The following is a 14,684-nucleotide window of genomic DNA, read 5'->3' as shown; positions in this document are numbered from 1 at the left end:
TGTTGTTGTAACAAATTCTGTATTTGGAGGTTTGTGTGCAACATTTTGCATATCAGCATAGCATTTGTTAGTAAAGCATTCTTCATTGCATCAGCGTGTGTGTATCACTCTTCATTGCACAAACATGTATATGTATGTGTGTATGTGTATGTGTGTGTGGATCACTTCTCAGTGAATTGAATCAGCATTTCGATTTGTGTGCGTGTGTGTGTGTCATTTCTCAGTCAATCAACGAGTGCATATGTGTTCATATGTGTGTTTCTCTTAATTCTGAGTCAGTGTATGTAGATGTGTGTGTTTGTGTGTGTGTTTGTGTTCATCACTTTCCTGTTCTGGTGTTCTGGGTAAACCATGGCCTGAAGCGTGCCCTGGGGTCCTGCCCTCCCCCTTTTCAGTCCGTTTGGGTCCATTGGTGCTGCTGCCCAAAGTTCTCTCCATACTGGTTCTGGCCCCAATTGAGGCAGTCCTTTTCTCCAGTGTCCTGCATCTTCTCCTTGTCCAGCTCCTCCTTAACTTGACCCTTTTTGCTTCTGTAGGTCCTTCAGGGTTTGCTCCTGGTGTTGGAGCTTCTCGTCAGGTTTGACAACCTCCTGCTCCAGCAAGCTCCGGGCTGATTTCAAGTCCTGTATCTGGGACTCTAAGCCTGACTGATGGGTTCGATTAGCAGCCAGCTCCTCCTGAGGCATGCTCAGTTTCTGCTCTGATGTCTTGAGCTCTCACTGAGGGCAGAAACCTCAGAGTCTTTTCCGTACACGTCAGATTGAAGTTTATTGATGTTTTCCTTGCTTTGCTCCACGGCCTTCTGCAGCTCTGCTGTTCGGCTCTTCTCAGAGGTCAGCTCCTGACCGAGCCCCGACACCTGTGCCTTCAGCTTATGTTCTTCTGGTGCTTTTGTCCAATCTGAGGTGCCTTCTGACCTCAGTTACTCCTCGTGTCTCTGGCACGCCCTTTTTGCTGCCCGATCATCCGTGTTGGTCCATCACTGTCCTGCCCAGTTTTGATGCAGAGTTGTTAAGGTCAGCATTCTTTTGCTCGGCCTCACTTTTCATCCGGGCTTAATAGGCGTCTCGTCACACCTCTGTCAGCTGAAGCTGTCTGGAAATCTCCCCCGTGTAGTGAAACGGGCCTTGGATTTAACGTTCTCCGTCTCCGCTGCATGAGATCTCTTTCCTGCAGCACTGTTGACATTCTCAGGCTGTTGTTGTGAGTCCAGCTGCTGTAGCATTTGGTCAGGGTCACATCAAAGATGGTAGAAGGGAGAGCAAAGGTAGTAGAGGGGAGAGCAGGAGTCCAGGTCAGCCTCGGCTTTCCGGGCCGACAAAGCAGCCTGTAATTAAGCATAAAGAGAAAAAACAAAAACAAAACAAAAACAGACGAACAGGAAAATGATGTTGTTTGAAAATAATGTTGTTTTGGCTATGTTATTCAGAGAGGGGCCAGGCCCTGTGTCAGCCTTCTCCCCCCCTTTTTTTTGTTTTTTCTCACTATATAATCAACTCATAACCCACCAAGTTGACAGGACAACACAGGTACACGTTAAAATTCTTAAGATCATGTTTAATAATTCAAAAAAGAAATTTTATTTCATTCAGTAATCTCTTGTATTATTCAATCAGGAAAAAAACATGTCACAATTCGACTCTTTTAACCACTAAATTTATTATTTCATCACTGGTTTGTGATTTACCAGTGTCTGTCATTTTGAAGTCAAGTTGTTGTCCTGCAACCCAGAGAGTTTATTTGTTAGTAGTGGATAGACTTTATCATTTAACATCAGGTGTATATTAAGTTTTGCTGCTTTAACCTTGCTGGAAAATCTTCACGTGTTCATGAGTGTAAGCTGTTTCTTCATTGCGTGTATGTGCGTTTGTGGGTGGGATATTTTAACTTTTTTCTCAAACAAGGCATTTCTCTAGTTGTGTGTTTTTAATTTTGTTTCCCAAATTTTGATTTACCACCTTAAATAACAGCATTCCATGTCTTCAACCAGGAATTAGGGCTTGCTTGTGAGATTCAGGGACACATGGTGCCAAAAACAATTCAGTGAAAAACTTGCCTGAAAATTTCCAGTTATGGTAGCCGATAACTGCAGGAGAAGATGTCCTTTAAGCTTCTTTTTCGGGTGGGGACAAAGTGAGAGGTCAAGCTGTAACATTTTGAGCCAGAGCTTGGCATGTGTGTCGTCCCAATTTTATTAATCTATCCTTTTGCTGCTGTACTCAGGTCTCCTGGTTGAGAGAAATCCACCTGTATTAAGAGACTAAAACATTCATTTACTATTTTTCTTACAACATCCATTTAATTCATCCACCTAGATTTTACTCTCTCTCTTGGTGCATAGTTCACACAGTCAGGCAGTTGCCCTTTATGGGCATGCAAGTTTCCGGTCACTTACCCCCAACAGCTGCGAAGCCGTCTCTCATATATCAAAACTCAGCCAAACATTAAACATTCACCGTAGTGATTTAAAACTTTATTTGTAATATTGTAATCAGCAAAATCAGCGTTTTAATTACAGGCATGTATTATTATTTGCAAATTATACTTATAAAACTCAATAACACGCTAAACAGGAAGTCCTCTATGGGCTTCACAGCAGCCACCTCATTTGCATGTTCACACACTATCTAAAAATAGCTTGCAGCGCTGCAGCGCACTGTCGTCACACACAGCCTCGTTTCACACTCAACTCTCTATGTTATTTTACAAAGACGTCTTATATTTACAATCACTCTCAGGCCTGAAAGTTTTAGCGCCTACACAATTTTGACAAATTTAAGATAACGGGTCCAACCGAAGAAAGTCCAACTTTTTTGTAATCAATTAACCAGTATCAGCCTCTAACTGTATCTGGCCTCATCTCTAAAGTCCCTAAGTCAATTTACAGTGCCCAAAAAAGCGCAGATAAGGAGCCTCTAACTCCTAGTTATTCTGGAGTGCCCCAAGCTCCACAGTGACCAACTGAACTAACCCTGTTCGCCGACAGGTCAAGGTCGCGCGTCCGCGGCCAGGAGGGAGCGTAACCTCCGGGCTATGCGCCTCCTAGTGGCCTCTAACCACCGTTCTAACAAAATTTATAATACTTTTAAACCGCCGTCAACCCTCTAAAACAAGAGTATGACTGACGCAGATGCAACGTTATGGACAATGGAGCCTCTAACTCTCAACATGGCCAACACAGATGCAATCCTTTAGACCAATGGAGCCTCTAACTCACAAAATGACCAATTCCCTATCAAACTACCTGAGCCTCTAACTCAGTATTATTTTCCTTTACCTTGAGCCTCTAACTCAGTATTATTTTCCTTTACATTGAGCCTCTAACTCAGTATTATTTTCCTTTACATTGAGCCTCTAACTCAGTATTGTAACTTATAAGCTTATTTCAAGTTTCAAAACTCATGAGATTTTTCATCAAAATCAAAACAGACACTCACCGGCAACTTTTACTGAATAGACATTTAATTTCATCGTCCAATTCAGCACACTTCGGATAAAATCAACAGGCCTGTGCCTACCTCTTTTATAAAGGCGCCTGTCCACTCAGTTCGATTGCCGGATAATGTCTGCCCGTCTGACCACCTCGGACCGTCCAAGCCTCCAAAACTTCCATCCCAATACCACAGGACGAGCCCCCAAAACTGTTACGGATTCAAATATTGGGAATGGATACAAGAGGAAAACCCAAAATAACCACACTGGTCCGGCCGGGTCAAGTCAAACGATGATTTAATGAACACACGCGTGGGAGATGGACACCATACAACAGACAGCATCAGATCTCAAAATGGTGGAGCATTGATCAAACTCTTATAGCCTCTAGTGGCCCCCACCTAATCATCAGAGCCTAAACATTCTTTCTCACACAGCGCCTAAGCTACGACCTTGGCTCCCTGTTTATCTGCTCCTGATGAGATGGGGCAGTATGCTCTGTTCTCTTCTAATCAGACAAATGAGACGATGACTTTCTGTGAACAGTATTTCTTATAACTCAGCAGTATAATGCATCATAAAACAATATCATTCATTCACAATAAATCAACAGTCTAATGTAATGCAAATCAGTTTACCAAATGTAATAATTATCACCTTCTTCTAGTTCAGGAGCATAATGCAAACTGAAACTACATAATAATTCACAATCTTTAATTAGGGGTCTAACATGGCATAAAATAATATCATAATCCCACATTATCCTGTATTTTTCAAAGTAGATTTAAACAGATCTCATGCGGCCAATCAGATCATAGATCAAACATGCCTGCGCCGTGTGTCTTTAGTCGTAAATTTATATGCTTTGGACACGAGCTGCTGTGCTTCTGTTTCTGGCCTTTGTCTTCATCAGTGGGAAACACTGTTATGCAAATTTTCATTCAGACCACAGCACTGATGCATTGACTCATTATGTGCAGGCCAACTGAGCGAGAGAGAACTGAATGTGCCATTAAAGCCAAACTACGCAACATCATGATGTTTCAAGACTTGGAAAACATCACCTCAAAGGAGGTACGTGCCAAATCAGTATTTGTCATTCAACGGGCAAGGAGTGGTCTAAATTTTATTTTATTTTCACGTTTTAGGAAAGAATACACTAATTAAAGATTCAAATTAGCTGTCTATAAACGTTTAAGTGTGTTTTCCTCAATAACTAGTCACTGCAGATCTTGGTTTTTATGCATTCAGGCAAAAGGCCTTATTTTAATCTCTTCAGCACAAAACAAGGTTTTTGTTTGTTTTTTTGCATTTTTGCTAAATAAAAATTAAAAAACTATTTTTGGCTGCTCATTTATTTATAAGGAGTCCCAGAGCAGGCAGCACCACATGTTTTATTTGTCAGATTTTTACACTTTTACACTTTTTACACTAAGGGATTTGCCTCCTGGGATTGAACCAGGGACCTTTTGTTTGTAGAACCTTTACAGTATTAAATAAAGGTACCAATGCTTAACCTGTGGTTAGTAATACATTTGGAAACCATGTTTTTAAGAAAGTGGGGGTTGATGTTAATTCCTCATCCTCAGATCCGTAACGAGCTGGAGCAGCATATGAACTGTAACCTCAAAGAATACAAGGAGTTTATAGACAACGAGATGCTTTTGATCCTGGGTCAGATGGACAAGGCTACACTTATCTTTGACCATGTTTATTTGGTGAGTTGTTTGCATCTTGTAGTATAATTTAGAATTCTGTATACCCGTCCTCCACACTGATAGCCAAATACTTTTTCACTGTGGTATATAGTTGGTTTAAATACAGTTATTCTGTGTAAGTTTCGGCCTTTCTTCCTCTCTAGGGCTCTGAGTGGAACGCTTCCAATCTGGAAGAGCTACGTGAGTGTGGGTGAGCTGAGAGCTTAACACTAACCAAAGAATCTAACCTATTTTTCTTGGTTTAATCCCACTTATCTAATTCTCATTTATGTGTCTCTTGTTATTCCTATAGACATATAATTGAAAAGTCTGTTAAAATCAGACTAAATTTCAGTGCTCGACTTAACTTTGTGCTTGAAGTTAAGTATGAAAATATGCAGAGCTATAGTAATAACCATAGATTGCATATAAATTATGAATATTGGCGTCATGCATTACTTAATGTAGTTTGGATTTGAGCTTTGTGGCCGTGGCTGTCTTGGTGTTTAAAGACCAAACATCACAAGTGAGGCCAGGATCTGGCTGAGAAACTGAAGGAGAGTTGTCTTGTGGTAGAGATCTGTCAGTCACAAGGGTGCTATACCCTACACCTTACTGTTATTTCTCTACATTGCACCACAATTTACAAAATTAACATGTTGTATTCAGTAAGAATTTAGACCCATCAGGAAAGTGTTTACTGATATCATACATTAACAGAGTAAAAGACCTCCCTTGTAGCCCATAGAAAATACAACATGACTACTTTTTGCAACCAGAGGAGGCACCTCCTGCTGGCCATTAGCAAGTAATGCAGGTTTATAGCATTTGTATCTGACCTGAAGGCTACATCCAGTTTTTATATCCAGTCTATATGAACAATATGGTTCGTGCTCAAACACCACATAGAAAAATAATTGCTCAAAGAAGAAAGTGCAAGAAGAAGAAAGAGAGAAGCTGCATGCCTGCATGACTTTGGACACACGAAAGACTTTTTCTAAGTAGAATGGAGCCTTTTTGTCAAATCTAATCTTTGCTATTTGTCACAGCAAATCAAGACCTGGTTGTGGGTGAGCAAAACAAAAAAGATCAGTGAGTCCTGACTGATCTTTTTTGTTTTGTTTTTTCCTGCTATGATAAAGGTCTGTGGGCAGAGGAGTAAATATTAACATGATGGGTTTTTTTGCAGAGTGGGTTTTATTCTGAACGTTACCAGAGAGATCGACAACTTTTTCCCAGGCTTGTTTTCTTACCACAACGTCCGAGTGTACGACGAGGACGCCACTGACCTGCTGGCCCACTGGAATGACACTTACAACTTTATCGTCAAAGCCAAGTGAGAGCAAAACAAACTAGTCATCTTGGGGGTGGGAGGGGGCGTGCCACTGTTGTCTAGATTCATAAAATGGGGTGAGAGTGATTTTTCTTTTCTCTTGATCCAATAGGAAGAATAATTCCAAGTGCCTGGTGCACTGTAAGATGGGGGTGAGCCGGTCTGCCTCTACTGTTATTGCCTATGCAATGAAGGAGTATGGCTGGTCTCTGGAGAAAGCCTACAACTTTGTCAAGCAGAAACGGAGTATAGCTCAGCCAAACGCCGGCTTCATGAGACAGCTGGCAGAGTATGAGGGAATTCTAGATGCCAGGTAAGCAGGTCTATGCTTTCACTAAGGTTTGCACTTTGCAGAGCCAACAGATGGAACCACTGTGTTTCATGAAGCTAATTAAGAGATTATAACTCTGTGTGGTTTTAGTTATTCTAGTCACACTTAAAGCCTAATTCACCTTTGCAGCAAACAGCGTCACAACAAGCTATGGAGGCCTGGAGCAGATGAGGAGGGATCGGATGATTTGCAAGCCTCGGGCCATTGTGCCGGTGGAGGGGAAACACCGGTGCTCAGAGAAGAGGAAGCCTGGGGAGGCTGCGGGGCATCTCCCTGTAGGGGTATGGGTCTGGAGATGGAACCTCTAGACTCTCTTAACTATAATTATTACTTTAGACGTTTGTCAGACTCCGCACTTGACAGTGAGCCTTCCACTCCAGTTCGGGGACCCCCTCTGCTTGGTATGGAAAGAGTTTTTATTGAGATTGAAGACGTAGAGAGAGATGCCCTGCTGGAGGACGAGGGTTTCCCCATGGCCCATTTAGCCCTGCCTGGCGAGGGCACAGCAGCCCAGACCTGTGGACGCCTTGATCCCCTCGAGGACATGAGGCTGAGGCTTGAGTTCAGTACTTTGGAAGAAGAGGATGAAGAAGAAGCTAAGAAAGAGGAAGCTGAGATGGCAGCTTTGGCTCAAACGCCTGGAAATTCAGAGGGGAAGAAAATGGGGGAGGAGGATGAGAGGAGCGAGGAAAGCCGGTTAGGGTTAGCCAACCTGAACACCAACAACAGTAACCGCCTAGCAGCCAAGCGCAGCTGTCCTGCAGCTTTTGATGTGAGTTTTAAAAAAAAAAACAGTTTTAGTTGAAAGATAAAGTCTTTAAGTTGCATTTTTAAACATCTATTTGTTGTAGAGGTAAATGTTGTAAAGTGAACATATTTAGTTTTCATGTGACTGACCATATGCTGCATTTTGTTCAATTTTTCTCCATTTAGGACAGTGGTAGCACAGGAAACCCTTTAAAAGTGAAGCCCTCCTATCAGTCCTGTAAGGACTGCATGCGTCTACCGCAAGGGCGGCGCTGTGACCGTCCAACAGGAGGCCGTCCCCACCGCCTTAACCCCTCCCGCCACTGCACTGTCCCTTCCATATGCATAGATCCGCCTGGAACGAATTTTGCTTCCACATCGAGTCTGCAGTCTCTTTCCAGCCCTGCAGTTGTACCAACTAACTTGATCCAGCCCTCTACTCAACTGTACCGCTGTTCCACCTGTGCCCCTGACGTCACAGCTGTTCCCCTAACCAACCACCAGAAACTGGCCTCACCCATGAACTGTGAGGAGACGCCTCCTGACCGCAGCTCAGTGGAAACGGAGGACATGGATGAACCGCAGGGTGAACAAGTGTTAAGGGAGTGTACTGACGCCATCAGTGATGCTGGAGATTTAAAATTACAACCTGGTGGAGCAGTAGAGCTCCCGCAGCTGCAAATGCCAGGACTTGGGATAGAATTTGGTCTGGAACTGATGCGACAGAGGGCAGAGCAGCTTGAGAAGCTGCCAAGCATGGCCATGGAGGCCAGCTCTCAGTAGGACACCTGCCTTAACACGGTGGCTCAAGCAAAGATGAGATGGGGGGATGAGAAGTGGCTTGCCACTGTCTCAGTCTCTTTAATGGCTTTGAGAAGTTTAAAAAAAACCTGCTGCTGTGGTACCAGAAACAAAGCACTGTGCTGATCTCCACTCTAATGTCTCAGCTCCATTTAAACAAGCTTCAGAAGCTCAGTGCATTGGCAGAGAGTGCTCCGTCGTAGACTTCCGGCATTGAGATCCAGATGAGGCCGATTGCTTTCACTATGTGCTTAAGGCCTGGATGCTTCAGATCGAGCCAGGGTGGAAGACTTTCCCGTGTGTTTGAGGCCACCGTGGGCTATTCGAACTGCCTTTCTCACCACACGTGCAGGATCATCCCCTTTTCCCACTCCCCAGCCGAGACGAGCATTACGCCGCCATGTTGCCATCAGCAGACAGGTTTCAGTGCAGCAGTGGCAGTCGTAACATCTAGTTGTGGTTCCTTTATGATTCCTCAGAGTGCTTTATTTAAATGTCGATGAAAAGAAAAATACAGAAGTAGCACGCTTCTGTCAGTGTACTCTGTTTCCAGTATTCATGGAGGAGCTCAATAAGTAATTATAGCTGAGCCACTGTTTTCTCATATTACTACAGATAACTGAACCATCACTGAGCTTAACTTATATTTTACCTGCTGCAGCTGCTTTTGCATCGTGAGAGAACATTTCATGTAAAAGCATACTAGTTTATATGAAAGAAAAAAGTGGATGTGACCGTAGCCTTTTTAATGCCTCTTTGTGAAGCACCGTACCTCGGGCCAGGAGCGTCTCAGACTGTTTTTGGTCAAAGACTGTTTTGTTCTTTCTGCTCAGCGGCTACTTCACCCTGACCTCCTCCAATAAAGTTAATCTAATCATGTACTGAAAGCACTTAGTTTAGTCCACGCATGACTTTGCAGTATTACATAACATATCTCCAACACATTTACACACAAATGTATCGAACAACAACAAACTTCTACTTGAGTTTTTTAGCATTTGATTTTCTAATAATTGATTACATTGTAAGTAACAACAAAAAAAGGTGCATTCATTTTTCAAGTGGATGTCGAATTGATTCAGCCTAACCTGATCAATCATCTTATGCATAAGAGAACGACAGAAGACAAGAAGATTGAAAGGCATTTAGACCCCGAGCAACAACCAGATCATTTCTGATGTAACCAAAGCTGTAACATGCACGGACACTTGGATTGCATCCACAGATATTTTTAAATTCACACAAATCACATATACAGTAGATTATGCAGTTGAGCACAACTCTAGTATCCATTCACACCATGCACAGTCATATTTCTGATCTATTTCAGTACATTAACTCTAAATAATTTGAAGCAGACTAAAACAGACCAGGAAATCAAAAATATATATTTTTTAATCTCTTGAAAGTTTAAGGGATTAGTTGCGTTTGTTCGCCGTGTCACGTGGAGCCCATCCCTGTGTAATGTATAGCTTATTTGCTCTAATGTTAACATTTGATCCAAGTGTCAACTGGTTATGCTGTAAAATTTGTTCATAATATACTGTGAAATGGGAAAAAAGTAACTCCAGTCACTCTTATATGAAAATCAGATGATATTTATAACTTATTGTACTGGATTTCCTTTATTTTAAATGCAGAGAAGGTAATCTATGATATCAAGATGATTGCAAAGCTTAGCACATGCAGGTTTTCACACATGTGCCCCAGGCAGTTATTTCAGAGCTTTTTCTCATTTCTTATTTATACTTTTTTCTTTCCTTCTTTCTTTTTTGTTCTTTTTTTTTTACAGTGTCGCATAGCCTAAGGCTTCTTCTGGTTTGTGTTTTGTTTTTTGTTTTTAAAGCTGTTTCCTAAGTGGTGTGCCACAAATCCAAAGTTGCTGTGCCACAAGGTTTATTCTCTGTAAAATTCTCTGTTTGGTTGCTCTTGTGTCGATTCCCTTACTGGCGCGCTGGGTGTGCTGCTAAAGGATGCCTGTTTGTCTGCAGAGAAAGCGCGTGCACGATGTATTACTGTGTTTAGCACTTAAGAAAAATGAAAACTGTGCAAAGAACGAATGCAAATCATTTGGTTATCTTCAACTGTGCATTTATTCTTTATTTTTGTGGAAATTTGGTTTGTTTTTAATTCGATAAGTATGAACAACAGTGCAACCTCTGTTCCTTTTTCTCCCCGGACTAACTGAATCAGAGGGAGCTGCAGGTTTGCTCCACTAATTAGATTAAAATATTTTGGTGCTCAATTTAAGCTGGTCTTTTCCTTCACATGGCCATTTGAGTGTTACGTAACACAAGATGATTGAAAGAGCTTGAACTGAACAACTTCAAACTGAAAAAAGTTTGAATTCAGAAATTGTAACAAGTGATGAACTTGCAAAGGTTTGTGAAAGACAGATTAAGGAAATATTATATGGAGCTAAAAAACTGGTATGCTTTAATGTAAGTATGAAGCTATAGCCATTATCCAGTTAGCTTAGGTTAGTGTGATGACTGGAAGCAGAAACTAAGTTTATGGGTCTCTGTGTAATCCACCAATTTATTTCACTACTTGACATATTATCTCACTTAAAAAATGTGAAAAATCTTCTTTTTTTGTTTGTTTTTGTTGTTTTTAGTTTTCATGCTATGCTAACTAGCTTCTGACTATACCAATCAAATGCCAAGGTGGTGTTGATTTTGTCTTCAAACCGGTCGAAGTAAGCATACTTTATCAAATTTCAAACTATTTCTTTAATGTATTTAAGGTGGGATTCCACGTTAAGCCAGTTTTTAGCATTTTAAAGCTCTTGGCACATGGACTTGATTAAGGTTGACAAAATTCCTGCATCCCTGCACCACAGCACTATGTTTGGCTGGTTTGGTCCCTTTTTTTTCTATTTAAGTGCCTTAACCTCAGCCTTAGCTCTAACATAAAGCATCACAGGCTTTGCAAATTTTCTGTGAGTGTGTTGATGGTCTGGCTTTTTGTACATTACTTAACCTCACTCCCAATAATAACCATTACCCTTTGCAATGTATAACTTAGCACATATTATAATGTATGCAAACACACTCGAGCTCATTTACAGCAGCATCTTCTCCCTCAACGCACTTGGTGGACTTCCATTTATTAATAGCCTCCAATAATGATGTATTTGTTTGATATTGTTGAGACTTGTGGTACATTGTATTGGTTCAATAGCTGAAGAACCTTATTTGCTGGAATGAGAACTATCATTTACATTAAACTGTTAGATAGGATGAATTTATCTTTGAAATTTACCAGTCTGTACATATTTTTCTCTACAATTTGCTATTTGAGTATATTAGCTTGCAGACATGGTCAATATTTAAGAAGAAAGTATTAAAAATGCTACTGTGTATTGATAAGTACTCATAATTAAGTTCTCGTGTTTGTACCACGCAAAATATTTTATATAATCTCTAATTTAGGCAGTTTTCAGGCTCTATGGAAAATGGCTGTGTTTGTTTTATTGCATTAGTCCCAGGCATCAGGCCTCAAAATGACAATCCCACTGAAGAGCCAAGCACTGAGGACGTTAAAAACACGTTGTAATGTAGGGAGGGGAGGGGAGCGGGGGGGGGGGGGTATTTGAGGTATTTGAGTGTATTTATAGAGCACAAGTCAGCCCCAAAGCACGTGAGCTTGAGTGGAAGATGTAAATAAGTAAAAACCTCCCTGAGAGTAAGATTTTGTTACGTTTGATGCTTTTTGTTAACTTTTGTGTACTGTACATTGCCAATGTTCATGTGTATGCACTTTTTTTACATTTTGTTAATATGTTGTCCAGTCTAATGTTTATCATGGAAATAAACTATTTCCTCTGCATTATCTGTGTAATCAGTTGGATTTTGCATGCATCCAGTGTAGACGACACACACTAGACTAAAGAACAACTCAGTTTAAAATTTTAGCAAAGCTTGTCATCATTTGTGTAAACATAGAGACTCAACAGCCACTTTGTTAGTTACATCCTTTCAGCTGCTTGTTAACACAAATATAATCAGCCAGTCACGTGGCAGCAACTCTGCGTATTTAGGTGTGAAGACATGCTTACAATTACCTGTTGCAGTTCAAACCAAGCATGAGAATAGTGGGAAAAAGGTGATTTAAGTGACTTTGGATGTGGCATGCTAGTTAGTGCCAGACAGGCTCATCTAAATGTTTCAGAAACTGCTGATCTACTGGGATTTTCCCACATAATCATCTCCAGGGCTTACAGAGAATGGTCTGGGAAAAAAAAGAAAGAAAATATCCAGTGAGCAGCAGTTCTCGGGGAGAATGGAGTCTTGATTTCTGCTGTAACATTTGAGTGATAGGGTCAGAATTAGGTGTAAACAAGATGAAAGCATGGATCCATCCTGCCTTGTATTAATGATTCAGGTGGCTGTTGGTGGTGTAATGGTGTAGGGGATCATTTCTTGGCACTATTTGTACTCCTTACTATCAATTGAGTATCATTTAAGCACCATAGACTACCTGAGTATTGTTCCTGACCATTTCCATCCTTTTATGACATATTCTGATGGCTGCTTCTAACAGGATAGCACACCCTGTCAGGAAGCTTAAATCATCTCATACTGGTTTCTTGTACAAATGGCTTCCACACCTTTGGGTGTGGTGGAGCAGGAGGTCTCATCTATGATCTGCAGCAACTGTGCTATCATGTCAACATGGACCAAAATCTCTGAGGAATGTTTCCAACATCTTGTTGATTCTTTGCGATGAAAAAATAAGTCTGTTTTGATGGGAGTTCAACCTGGTACTAGTAAGGTGTACCTACAGTTAAAAAAAAAAAAAAAAAAGCATCCGGTGAATATATATCATATTTCTTTAGATGCACTAAAGAAATATACTACTAAAGAGAATGTAAGGGAAATGAAGCAAATCTGACCAGCAAATCTTCTGGTCTTGTCTTTCTCTTTTAGTCAAATGGACAGAGCAGAAAGCACCCTTATTGAATTAGTCAAATGAAGACGGTGTGACATCACAGGGCAGGTGACTGCTGGAGGAGCAAAAAGCCCAAAGTCCTACGGGCATGCGAAGCATCTGTTTGAAACATCACCCTCAGTAAGTAGCTTCCTCTTTCCATCTGCTTTCTGCAAACATTTTTAGTGTTTTCATGTCAGTGGTGCTTAGATAACATTCAAAACTATGGACAGTTAATTGCTCGAGGGGAATTCAGAATAGTTTCAGAAAGTATTCATTAACAGTAAACACTACAATAGAAAGCTAGTAGAAAAATGTGTGTAACTGCCTCATGACATTTAACAACATAAGAATTTTCATTCAAGCTTTGAAAAGTTCCATTGCTGTATCACTATTTACTATCATTAGATGTTTAATATGGATATGTCATTATATAATTACATATGTATGGTAGATGTTTAATAAAAATGTTTTTCAAGTTTAAGAAACACTTTATTGGAGCGTTTAGTTTACTTAAATCCATCATGCCACCTTTAAAATTGAAGGCCATTTATCTTTTTATGACCAGCCGTACAGAAAGCTATGGAAATTTTACTGTTAGAGTAGATAATGCATCTGAATATCATCCCGTTGTACTGACTGTCTGAATTTGAATTTGAGCTTGTTACTTTGTGAGTTAACACTCTAAAGGAACAGTAATGTAGTTTTAACTGGAAAAACAAAGCCTATCCAGAGACCAGGCTAATAGTTTGGGTACTCCAAGTCACAAGTCTCTTATAAACCGTGTGCCTGCTATTGAAAGCATGACAGAGACATGAATGGGAAATGAAGAGGGGGTGGGGGTTTAAAAGTCAGTGTCACAGATGCCTCCGCCAGCTGCCCTTGTAACACAGCCATCCCAAAATAACACTTTAACACTTTAGATACAGTAAAGCTGCAAGTCGAGCTGTTTTTAGCCGCATAACAGATAATCAGAGCTGAGAAATAACGATGAATGATGAATTACATCCTACCTTCCCATCAGACACTCACAGTATTATTAAGAGCATTATTTATTTAGTTTTAGATACGTATTTAAACATATTTTTGTATGAACCATCTTCCCATTGGCTATCACTTTAGCATCACTTTATTTAATAGAATAATATATTTTTACATTCAAACAAACAGAATTTTTTTTAAATTGTTAAAGATTCGCCACAATCTTTATCTTATGTGAATGGAGCTAAAACAGGTGTCAAGGTTCAAAGATAACAGTTATGTTTTTATCTTATTAGGTAAGTAGACAAGCTTAAAAGAAATGATGAGCCACTTGGTGCTCCTCAGGCGTGAAATGGCTTAAGCAGAAGTACATTCTTTCCAAATCCTGAAGAGGTTTGGTCAGTTTCCTCACTCCCTTTTCAGCCAGCAA

General features: G+C 40.6%; 1 protein-coding gene across 2 annotated transcripts in view; it reads left to right on the top strand.

Moving 5' to 3' along the window:
- The window catches only part of ssh1b (slingshot protein phosphatase 1b), a 31,209-nt gene extending 19,302 nt beyond the window's left edge, over positions 1 to 11,907 (top strand). For both annotated transcript variants that reach the window (XM_006788871.2, XM_035907036.2), the window contains 7 exons: positions 4,413 to 4,506; positions 5,022 to 5,150; positions 5,294 to 5,340; positions 6,319 to 6,465; positions 6,575 to 6,775; positions 6,923 to 7,565; positions 7,727 to 11,907. In XM_006788871.2, the coding sequence (XP_006788934.2) occupies positions 4,413 to 4,506; positions 5,022 to 5,150; positions 5,294 to 5,340; positions 6,319 to 6,465; positions 6,575 to 6,775; positions 6,923 to 7,565; positions 7,727 to 8,323 (1,858 nt within the window). In that variant the 3' untranslated portion in view covers positions 8,324 to 11,907. The remainder of the gene's footprint in view (positions 1 to 4,412; positions 4,507 to 5,021; positions 5,151 to 5,293; positions 5,341 to 6,318; positions 6,466 to 6,574; positions 6,776 to 6,922; positions 7,566 to 7,726) is intronic.
- Positions 11,908 to 14,684: the final 2,777 nt, after the last annotated feature.

The sequence above is a fragment of the Neolamprologus brichardi genome, chromosome 7 (assembly GCF_056152115.1).
Source record: "Neolamprologus brichardi isolate AB-2024 chromosome 7, ASM5615211v1, whole genome shotgun sequence".
Lineage (NCBI taxonomy): Eukaryota > Metazoa > Chordata > Actinopteri > Cichliformes > Cichlidae > Neolamprologus > Neolamprologus brichardi.
The sequence above is the reverse complement of the archived record's forward strand: the minus strand, read 5'-3'. Positions and strand labels throughout refer to the sequence as shown.